The following is an 11,580-nucleotide window of genomic DNA, read 5'->3' on the forward strand; positions in this document are numbered from 1 at the left end:
CAGGGCTTTCAATGCTAAAAGTGAGATGGCTGGATACCCTACTAATAAAGTTTCCTAACATTTGATTAGGCCTCAGATCATGAAACGCATACAAATTCTTTATGGTGTTTTCAGACCTACATTGGCTCCTTCAGCACCTCCTCCCACCATCATTAAAAATACTAAATAATTTTCTTATCATTCTGCTTGGGAAAGATGATGGGGTTGTGGAGAAATGAAGCCTGTTAATTGCTGGGTTTCAATCATCACATCTATTAGTACGTTCAAGAGTCTGGGTAAGTGAGGCACACAAATGCTAGGTTAAATTTTGCTCTGCCAACTCCAGCTGTGCTTTAATTTTCTTTCCCAAGGTCATACAGGATTGCTTTCTTAAAAAAAAAAATCTTCCCTACGTAACAAGCAGAGATTCAAGCCAGTCCTTCTTAGAGAGCTTGGTGGTAATCCTGTCAGAACTCAAAGATGAAAACTAAACCAATGCTTCATAAACCTGTTTGAAGCATCAGTTCTGAAATCAGCAATGAGCTTCATGAAGATGCGCACTGGGTCTTATTTATTTTTGTTTCCTTCATAGCATTGCTTTGCAAATAAACATTATCTTAACCGCAATCTTAATCTTAGCAAGTCAGAGCTAAAAATCCTTAACTATTACTTGGTGCAAATGTTTACAGGTGAGTAAACTGAGACTTGGAAAAGAAAATTTGTTAGTCAAAAAGCTGGGCTGAGATGAACTGTATTAAATGGGAGGTGAGCTCTTCCCAATTAATGTGAAAAAAAAAACCCAACTACCACCACAAGGCTGTAGGAAAGAAATGAGACATCATTAAAGGGAGGGGTATTTTAACTATAATCCAGGTGATCTGCCAGGGGTCTTCAGAGATCTCAAGTGTAAGTGAAAAAAGAAAGCAAATAATTTAAAAATCCCATGCAAAATAAATGAGCAACTGCGCAAGTAGAAAAGACAAAATATCTTTACCGTGGGGAGAGGAGGAAATTTCTGCCATGACATGTTGAAATTTTCAGAAAAACTGAAGAAATTTTAGACTAAATATTTTATAGATATTTTCCAGTCAGTTAAAGTTTCTATTTAGATTAAGGCCAATTTTTTTTCTTAACATAACAGAAATATGACATGATTGCATTCAACCAAGATCCCTGACCACCTACTATAGGCCATTCACTGTGTGAGGTCATCAGACCTACAAAACAATGCCATATTCTCAAGCAAGAAAGAGTGAAGCCAAGGAAAAGGTGAGCCAGCCTCCTAACAATACGTACCAACATTCAAACATTCAAAATGTCAAGACCTGACAGAAAAATTCCAGTGAAAATCTCCAAGCATCAATCCAATCTCTCTACTCAATGCATAACCAAATCAACTGATAAATCAGCCAAGTGTTTTCAAGCATCTGTCACCTGCTCAGAAGAATAAGCCTTTCTTTAAGTTCAAAATGTAGGAGGTAAGAGAATAAGAGACAGATAGGCAGATAGATAGATTGGCAGATAGGTAGGTAGGTAGATAAACAGATAGATTAAGAAAAATAATAATGGAGGTGGTATAAAGTGTAGCCAAGTAACTTGGGCAGGCCCAACCATTTTAGATTGGAAAGGGACAGGTAGAAAAGGCAGTTTAAGTGGAGGGACCTAAACTGGCTTTGAGGCATTTGATGAGCAGAGTGTAAGTATGTTAGAGCTGTGAGAAACAGTGATGGCAATGGCACCAAGATGGAAGGGGTTAAAGTGTGCTCAGATGACAGGGAACCAAACTGTGTGGCTGGAGCAGAGGCTTCAGGTGGGAAGCCCTCACTGACAATAAAAGGGAAAAGGCACACTGGAACTAGCCTGCAGAAGAGTCCTCTATTCCAAGATTGGGAGTCTGGTGAAAGCACTACACAGCTGTCTAAGTTGCCCCATTTTCAAACCATTTTTTTCAAAAGAGGTATAATTTGATCCTTCAAATTTGTTATGGCTAAATGTAAGCAGATCAGCTTTAAAGTTACATGATTTTTAAAATATCTCTGTGCATTCACAGTTCTCCAGTGGAATCTTAAGACCAAGAACAAGTGAGCAGATGTCTGCAGACTTGAAGACTAAGCTGAGGGTCCCCAGCAGTCATTTTCCAAGGAATCTGGGCAAAACACACTTTCTTTTGCCTGAATGGAAACAGCATCTACAAAATTCCTTGTAGTTCTTTAATTTAAAAAAAAAAAAAAAAAAAACCAGCAAAACAGAGCTGAAGCTATTCTAAAGTACAGCTTACACAAATACTGTAGCATATTTAAAGAAAAACAAATAAATAAAAACAGTAGAATAAAAAGAATACTTTAATTGAACATATATTTATTGCTCATTTAGAAAAATTTTATCCATCTTAAAATTTTTCCTTAAAATCATGTTAGGAAATCCTTTATAATCATGAATATATTCTCATTTAAAGAAAGCATGAAGTTCTTAGAAATAATTGAGCACTAACCACTTACAAGGACTCTTTTTCTTTTACCTTTTTTTGTCACTCAAGCATGCTGTTTTAGAACGGCTGCTTTGCAGAGATATCTCATCATAGGTAACTGAGTTGCTCTCCAGAATATAGTTGCAAAGCAACATCCTAGTATTTACACTAATATCCAGGCAGTCAAGGGAAAGACCCTTTTGTTTGGTTAGTGTTTCTAAATTCCAAGGGGTTTGTGTGTGTTTAGGGTGTCCTACTATTTTTTTTTTACTGCTCACATAAAGCAATTACTAAAAAAAGAGCTTATGACTTGGACATGCCCCGAGTTCAATTCTTCCAGTAGTGGTAAAAACAGTCAACAGAGCCCTAACCTCCTTTCTATCCTGACCATACAATAGTTTTCAAAGAGGTTTAGTCCTACTATGAAAGACTCATGTTAGACATTGGAAGGGTCTCATAGAGAATGAGCACCAGGCCTTGAATAAACAAGAGAGATGGTGACCTTTTGCTCCCTTCTGCTGAAAGCCCAGCACATCCTGTAGCAGAGGACCAGAAAAAAAGTTGATGTACAACCAGGTGCTGCAAAATCCTTGCCTCTGGGTTTCTGCCACACTTTGTTCCTTAAACAGTCTAAACCTCGACATGACTTAAATAGTATTAGGGAGTGAGAGAAAAGTACAATTCCTGGAACCAACTGTTCCACTGTCCCTTATTCCTTTGTTCCCCATATTGTTTGAGTCCTGAAGCATGCAACACACGTTTCACTAGCAACAGGCAAGACAATGGATCTAGCAGTAGCTGGACAATTAGTCCCAATTAGGCCTATTTCCCAGCTGAATGTAAAGGGGGTAGTGGGGTGAGGTGTGGGGAAAAAAAAAAAAAAAACTACAGAAATTTTAAAGAAATATTTCAGAATGAAGGCTAGCAATACAATGTAAAGCAAATTGAACTGGGGGTCAGGAATCTCAGACAAATTTGCTGTGTGGCATTGCAAATACTTTAACCTCTCTGTTTTTTCTGTTCTTATCTATAAATATGAGCAACCAACCGCCAGCCCTCAGAGGCTCTGAAGATCTGATGTCAAATTGTGGTTGAAAGTGCTCTGAAAACTTGCAATGCTACACAGACGTATGGGATTCCTCCTGAGCTGTATTTGAAACCACAGATACCCATCCGATTTGTAAATCATTTACCTTTTATTCTCCCTAGCAGAAGTCAGTAGTTAGTGCTTTTCTTTTTTTTCTACTTTCTTGATTGCTAATTTTGTTAAGTTCATGAGCGATACTTACATATGTACATGTGGAGGCTGGAATCTGCTCTGGTTAATGTTGTAGTGTGTGAATGCCTGGGTGGGGTTTGAGCTGTACTCATCCACCGTTACAGTAACTTTGCCTTGAGAAGGAATCCCATGTGCCATCCTTCCTCCCTATAGGCATGAGCAATTCACAACTTTACAGAGCAAAAGATGGAAGCAGGCATGGTGCGTTTCAGCCAACCTCTGAATCCAAGGATCTACTCATCAATACCGCTGTGCATTTCTGAAAGAAAAAAAAATACGTATATAAAATAAGAACAAAGAGAAAGAGGGTGTTCTGAGAGACATTAAATTTGACATCTAGATGTGAAACTAGTTCAGGGAAAATCTGAACATGTGTTGTTGGCTCATGGATACAACTGTTCCCAACTCTCTTCCCTTCGTGCACTTCAAAGCAGATATTACACTCTATACATCATTGCCGGGTGCTAGCAAATCATCTCAATGGACTTCAAACTAAGATTTCCTCTTTAATTATAATTATGGCACTTAACGTGAATTACGGAAGGGGCATATCCACAGTTGCCATGGTATCTGACTATACATGGTTTGTGCACAAAGTGAAGAATCTTCCAAACCTTCCCTGCTAATTGGAATGTTTGGTCTTTACAAAGTTGGTGTCACATAATGATTTGAAAGCTCCATGTTTAAAACAGCCATATAACACAACAGAGAAGAATTTTAAATGTCGTGCTTATAACAAATACACGTGTATAACTATAATACACACATAATACCCACACATTACACATATTTTCTTCTTTCACAAGCGGCTCCCAAAATACATAGGTAGGCAATGCTTGGCATTCCTCTCTGGCCCAGAACCTTATGGTAAGGCAAATCCTTGTTAAATGTAGTGTCATTTCTTTCAACACTCCAGTCACTCTGGGAAAAGCCAAACACCTCCAGGTCTGGACCACCACTTTGAATGTATTCATTACCTCCCCTCTTCAAGCCCCAATGGAGCGGTAAAGGAGGGCGGCCGTTACATCTGCCACCTCATTCTTGGTGCAACATAATTCTCAGTAGTTGGTTTCATTTTTAAAAAAATTCCATTAGTTCTGATTTTTTCATAAATGTCAATATATTATTTGCTACACTGGGTTGAGAAATGAAGATACCTATTTTTATGGTAGGTGTGCAAAGGCTGAGGAAAGCAAATTCTCATGTCCAAGTTGTTGAAATTGATCAGTGCGGTAGACAAGAAGCCGTAGTACCCTCCTTGAATAACCCTTAGGTAATCCATGCTCTTGCTTTAAGTGCTCCAAATCAGAAGAGGTTTGCCGTGTGCACCATTAAGCTCTGAGAATCTTAGCTGCTATTTCAAATAAAAATATTTACAATAATAAGATTAGATTTAAATTTGGCATGAAACACCTTAAATATCGAGCAAAAGGCAGATGGCCTGCCATAGGCCATTTATTTTATTATTTTACAACCTGGGGCTTGTGTAGTCCTCCATATGCTAGCTGGGCTAAGAAATTCCAGAGTGTTCTACTCAAATCATTGCCTTCTTCCTATTCACAAAGCAAGCTAAATCACACCCACCTTGCCTGCCTTCCTAATGTACAAGTGCACTGCCAAGAGATGAATCCCCGTGCTCTGGCATTTTGAACAAAGTGTCACTTTGGGTTCTCCCTCTTTTTCCTGACTTCATGGGAGGTATGAGTCTTTTAAGGGCTAGATGATAGACAACCAGGCTGGCAGGATTAACTAAATTAAAATCTTTCCCTGCTCCTCTGATGTAAGATATCTATAAGAACTGCTTACAAATCATAATGTAGCAGTTTTCATACCAAGTTTGCAGCTGTTTCCTTAATTTCCCCCACAATTATATTTTACTGTTATTTTGCATAACAGTAAAACACAACACCTGCTTCAAATTGCAGTCCTGTTCTAAGTACTGTAATTCTCTTTTGAGACACAAAGTACCGAGACACTACTGAAGCGCAAAACTGCATAATTGCATGGCGCTGAAAAGTAAATACAAATGAAAACATCTTCCTGTTATAGAAATGACTGTCATTAAAAAGAATGTTAGCCATCAAAGCACAGAGGGGGAAAAATACACATTTTCAGACTGTGAGAACTTAGTGTTTGCATAAATTAGAGAGTGGTGTAAAAATTACTTGACAATTCTTATGTTCCTTCTTCCATCAATGTCTATTGTGTGAAATACTGAACATTAAGAAGCAAAGGAAATAAAATTCATGTCTAGACCACTGTGACCTCTGAGTAACCATCTCTGCACCCAGTGCTAGAAACACTTTAAATATCTCTGGAGTAAACACTCTAATTAAACCAAGTAAATGTGGCCTAGAAATAAAATATACATACCTAATATTTAAACATCTATGCAATGACTTGTAGCAGTTAGCATGATACCCACCCAAGTTCTACTATTTGAAGCTAAGAAGAGACAGAACTTAGCAACTGATCAATTTGCACTCCTAGATGATCCGCTTGATCCTAAAGTCATCCTTCTCTATCAGTGAACATCTATACCTCTTTGCACCTTTGCCTCAGTAAGACAAATAGAACATCTTTTCATCAGCAAGCACAGGCCCCTGTAACTCTGAAAGGCTAAATGGGTGGCTGGCACCTCATTTGAATTCATCTTTGCCATGTTCCCTTTCAAATGCTTTATCGAAACAGTGCACCTGCAGCGTCTATCTTCTTTAATCTGGAGTCCTTTGAAGAAAATGTCAGACTGAGGCAGAGAGCTTCAAAACTTTCCCAGCACCTTTACAGACAAGTCAAGAAAAGGCTTATTTTTTAAAATGTTATGTTCACTCCCACCCAAATCTCAAAATGAACATATCCTAAGAATTTTAAACACAAACACCTGGAAAAGAATTTTTTTTTTTTTTTTTTTTTTTTTTTAAACACTCGGGGACAAGGGACAATGGACAAAACCACCTCCTATAACCTGAGAAATTTGGAGAGAGCATGAAACAAGACAGAAAGATACACTGCCTAAAACTATCAAGAAGCTGTATATTTAGGCAGTAAAACTTTCCAAATGATCAGATTTTGGTGCATCTCACCCTCTTCACACTTACTTTAACTTTTTACACAAAATATTTAAAGAGAGCACTATTCTTTGCACAAATTTTCATTTTATACTTCAACACACTTGCTCCACAAAACAAAGGAACCCACTACTAAATATCAAGAAGCCTAAGGAAAATCTAAAAGGGGCTGACACTGCCAAACAGTCATGCTGGTACTAGCTTCATTTTTCTCTTTAAAAAAAAAAATCATGTGAGTACATTTTGCATTTCGTAGACAGCAATCACTTCTGTCCTTTAAACTGTACAACTAGCAATATTCTTTTCCAGGAATCTGGTTGGAGAACCTTTTAAAGTCGGCTGGCAATGAAGGGATTAAAAGCTGAGGAATTAAATAGCTGTCTCCACCTCCTAGACACCAGAAGTCTAATTTTCCAAACTTTCAAAGCAGCAACTCATGACCTCTCTATCCGTGCACTGCCCAGCACAGCCTATGAGAAAAGAGCCCGCGGTTTCCTCGTTTCAGCAAGGATGCTCATTTTAATCACTTGCCCCAAGATCTTCCGACCGAGCCTGGCGGGACTTTGGAACTTGCCTGCTCCAATTCCGTCAAATTTCACTCTCTCCTCCCTCTGCCGCGCTGATCCAGTGCGTTCTTAACTCACGCCCCTACTCTTTTATGCCCACTTCCAGTGACTCATCCCTGTATCTGGGAGCGATGCCCACACGCCTTCCCGGAGGGCTTCTCCGCCAGGGTTTTTTGGGGGGATGCTGACATAAAGTTTCACGTGCTCTGTCCACCAAGCGCCCTCCCTCCCGTCGCACTTACACCTGAACTTGTCTCCAGCACTGCGGACACCCGGCTGACACATTCCTTCGGAGAGGGAGGGCAAGACTTTTCTCCCGAGCCTCTGGTAACTCGTGGAGTCTATATAAGGTGGGGCGGTGGGGGGCGCGTAATTCTCTACTTTGGATTGGTTTGTTTGTTTTAAATCTAGGGTGGGCAGTTGCGGGGTGGGGGGTGCTTCATCAACCACACACCACACACACACACACACACACACACACACACACACCACACACACACACACCACACCACACACACACACACACACACACACCCTCGCCCTGCCCTTCCAGGCTCACGGCCGGCTCTTCTCGGCTACAACTCCCCCTTCCTTCCTGGAGCACCAGAGCCTTACTCTCTCAGTCCCCCGTCGCCACCTCCGTCCCCTCCGCAGCCGCCGCTCCAGCCGGCCCAGCCGGCGCTAGCGCTCGCGGCCCCGGGCTCCGCTGGACACCCGTCTTCTTCCTCTCCCTCTTCCCTAGCTCTGGATTGATTGATGACCACCGGCGGCCAGTGACTCTGACACCACGCCATCCTTGGTCGGGCATCACAGCCCCACGTCCCCGACGTCAGCCTCCCGGGAGCGTTGGCATCCCCGAACCCACAGCGTGGAGCCCGAGCCCCGGGCCGCCGCCGCCTCCCAGCTCTACGCCAGGGCGCTGCCAGGCTCCTTTCCCAGAGCGCCGGAGAAAGGAAGGGAGGGAAGCCAGCGAGCGTTGGAAGGGGGTGTGGAGGCCACGAGATCTCCCCTTCTTTTGAAATCTTTTTTCACTTAAACTTTTGCTTGTTCCCCCCTCGACCTGTTTGTGTTTGTTTGCAGCATATCAGATCAATTACACATTTTTCATGACCCGCATTTGCACTTAATTTGGGGTGTGTGTGTTGGGGGGGTGGTGATGTACTATAAATCAACTCCACTGGGGCATCCTTAATTTATTTTCTTGCTGATGGATTCCAACCCGCTCCTGAGCCTCTAGAAAAATGCCCCCTTCCCCTCCTAGGCCGCAAAACCCCGGAATTCAAAGGCTTTACAAAGATAACCTTGTTAAATGTAAATAGTAAAGAAACTCCTGCCTCTGTAAAGAGAAGAAATCCGGCGGCAACGGTTACTTTTCCTCGCCCAACCCTGACCCCGGCTCGGGTCGCCGGGTCGCCCTGCAGGCTGAGAGAGCGGAGACCCAGGCAGCGGCGGAGAGTGAGGTTGGGGCGCGGGGACCGGGTGAGAAAGAGCCCGGAGCGAGAGAGGCGCGCGCGGGAGGCCCCGGGGGCGGCCGCGGGGCTCAGCCCAAGCACAAAGCTGCGCGGCGCCTTCCCCCCGTCACTGCACCTGGCCTCTGGCCGCCGCGGGAGCCCGGGGATCCGGCCAACACAATGCACCCGGGCCTAGGCCAGGGCGGCTCGAACACAGCACCCCGGGACTTTCTAGTAAACAGCTCGCGGAGCCCTCGTCCCCACCCCCATCCCCGCCGCCTGGCTTTCGCCGCAGCTTCTCGCCGATACCCCCTCCTCTCCTCCTAAGAAATCCCGGCGGAGGAGGGGGCGAAAAGGTGGGGACCCCCAGAGGTCGGGGGCCGATGGCTGGCAGGGGTTGTGGAGAAGAGAAGGGGCGCAGGATGGAGAGTGGGAGGGAAGACAGCTTCTAAAAAAGAATTTGCTTTTGCTCAGGGGTTGAAAATCAGCCCACCACGGGCGCCGAATTGGCCGGGAGGCGCCTGCTTGTGCGGACGTCAGGGGCAGCGGGGCAGCTCGGGTCCGCAGCCTCCGAGCCCCTCGCACGCGCCTCTGACAAGGCACCTCTCACCCGGGCTCCGCTTTGTGTGTGCATTTTTTTCCCCTCGCTCTCGGCACCGGGCTCCTGGCCGCCTCCTCCCCCTCCCCCGCCCTCCGCCTCCCTTCCCGGGGCGGATTACCTTTCCCGGGCTGCGCTCCGGGTCCCGGGGATGCCTTCAGCGCCCGCCGAGCAGGCGATCCATCGCTGAGCGACCCGAGCCGGCAGGAGGAGCGCTGGGGGCGCGCGGGGGCGGCGAGGGGCGCGGGCGGGCCAGAACCTTCGACCCCGGAGGTCCTGCCGCGGGCTGGGGCTGGGGGCCAGGGGGCGCGGCACTAGAGGGAGGCGGGGGGAGAAAGGACCCGAGCAGCCTCGATCTGGGGAGCGAGCGAGCGAGGGGGCGAGGAGAGGGAGCGAGGGCGCGGCGAGCCGGAGGGAGCGCGAGCGGTGCAGTGACAGGGACTGCCACTGGGGTCAAAGGAGCACAGCTCCAGGAAGCAGGGCGGCCGAGGCGCCGCTCCGTGCGCGCTCCCCGGCGGGACCCCGCGCCCCTGCACGCCCCTCCTGCAGTCCCTGCCCACTCGGAACCCCACCGGTGCCCTGAAGCCCCAGGGTTTCAAGAAGAGGAGGGAGCCCAGGGCGAGGCCCGGCAGCCTGCTGGTGCTCCCGGGTCAAGCAGGCGGCAGGAAGCTGAGCTGCAAGTTCATCATCATTAGTGTGATCTGCGTAAAAAATGATAGAAGGGAGGCGGGCTAAGGTGCCCCAGGAAAATAAGGGAGCTTTCCCTCAAATGGTGTTCTTCTGCAAAGAGAACACCCAGGTCCCCCCACCCACCGACCTGCCAGGCTCTGTCAGGAGTCCTGGCACCGTTCCAGGACGCAGGGCTCACCGCGGGGGTAAGGGGAGCGGCTGGGACATTTCACTCAGACCTAGGAAGGCGACCCTAGGTTCCCTCCCATCTGCTGAGGCTTTCCTTGGGGAGAGCTGTGCTCCTTTTACCCCAAGCCTTTCAACACGCCAGACACACACACACACACACACACACACACACACACACACACACACACACTCACCTCTTTCTCTCTGCAATGTTGTTGCTGAGAAAGAAAAGGCCAACCCAGCTGATCATTTTTTTCACCTCCGTGAATTAAGGCAGGTTCAGGACAGAAAGGTGAGGAGAGGCAAAGACTCTAATTGTTTCCATTTCCGTCTTTTGGATAAAATTTTCCTCAAAAGATAAGTACTTCAAAAGCATTTTAAAAAATTAAAGTTAGTCCAGTTTTGTCTGCTACTTTGAAAAATGGAAGAAAAGGTTTTCAGAATTGTATGCAAACAGCACAAGGAAAGGAAATGCCGCTGAAATGCTGGAAGACAGAAGACAAGGGAGAGAAGGCTTTTAGAAAACTTGGTTGGCAGGATTGTCTGTGAAAGATGAGGTGGCCCTGTGATGTTATGTCATTGTCATTGCTGAAAGATTGGGACAGCAACCAGATCTAATTCCTTTCTAGGAGTCAGACTGAAAGATCTGTGCATTCTCCGAAGGGAAATCCAATGTATATGCGTGTGAGAGAGAAGTATGCTAAGTCTACACTATGTGACAACTGACTAGACATCCTGGCTGAAATTATATCCCCTAAAAATAAAAAGGAGCCATTGCAACCTGGTCTATGGCCTCTGTGCTGAGACTAATTGGTTTCCAGGGTCTGAGGAGGAAGGGAGAGAGGCTTGTAGGAGCCCCTATAAAAAAAAGATCAAACGGAATTCACTTGAAAATATTTCCCTTTTACAATGGGCTTTCCTGGCACTTGAATTTTAAGTAACCCATCTCTTATGCCTAGGCTGAAATGAAAGGGGAAATGGTCTTACTAATGTATTTATTTTATTTTACAGCATGACCAGAGTGTCGGTCCTTGTCAAACGTGCTGGAGTGGAAAGGACAGTGTCTTTCCTTGCCCAGCACAAATCAGAACAAGTGACGTTGACATTAAAGGGTGCCAAAGATGGGGTGTAGGAACACCTTTAAATTTTGTTTTCTTTTGTCTTCTCGCCCATCAGCACACACTGACTAGAATCACGTTTTTGAAGAAATGCTTGGTTTTGTTTCTCTTACTCTGTGACTAAGTAGTACATTCCTCATATCTAAATGTTTTGAATTTTTAGACTGATTTGGGCTGATTAAATCAGTTAAAAAAA

The 11,580-nt window shown here is 45.1% G+C and overlaps 2 protein-coding genes across 5 annotated transcripts in view; one reads left to right on the forward strand and one right to left on the reverse strand.

The window, feature by feature from the left end:
- MPPED2 (metallophosphoesterase domain containing 2) overlaps positions 1-10,879 on the reverse strand; it is a 177,367-nt gene extending 166,488 nt beyond the window's left edge. The window contains exons 1-2 of one of the 4 annotated variants that reach the window (XM_037745217.1): positions 10,461-10,879; positions 3,736-3,984 (exon numbers count right to left, since the gene is read on the reverse strand). In XM_037745217.1, coding sequence (XP_037601145.1) covers positions 3,736-3,863 — 128 coding nt within the window. In that variant the 5' untranslated portion in view covers positions 3,864-3,984; positions 10,461-10,879. Of the gene's footprint in view, positions 1-3,735; positions 3,985-7,601; positions 7,734-7,974; positions 8,229-9,529; positions 10,362-10,460 lie in introns of those variants that run through there. The other 3 variants (XM_017547096.2, XM_017547098.2, XM_017547097.2) reach the window with 3 other exon arrangements.
- Positions 4,722-8,469, forward strand: LOC108316950. The gene is made up of 3 exons (XM_037745211.1): positions 4,722-4,729; positions 7,422-7,709; positions 7,913-8,469. The coding sequence occupies exons 1-3, from the start codon at positions 4,722-4,724 to the stop codon at positions 8,376-8,378; spliced, it is 762 nt and encodes a 253-aa protein (XP_037601139.1). The 3' UTR covers positions 8,379-8,469.
- Positions 10,880-11,580: the final 701 nt, after the last annotated feature.

Source organism: Cebus imitator, unplaced genomic scaffold, assembly GCF_001604975.1.
Source record: "Cebus imitator isolate Cc_AM_T3 unplaced genomic scaffold, Cebus_imitator-1.0 Scaffold195, whole genome shotgun sequence".
NCBI classification, from domain to species: domain Eukaryota; kingdom Metazoa; phylum Chordata; class Mammalia; order Primates; family Cebidae; genus Cebus; species Cebus imitator.

Bases quoted from the DNA above. Each gene is read 5' to 3' on its own strand.
- LOC108316950 (XM_037745211.1), top strand. The intron at 7,710-7,912 runs GTGGGGCGGTGG...CTGCCCTTCCAG, and splicing joins ACTCGTGGAGTCTATATAAG to GCTCACGGCCGGCTCTTCTC.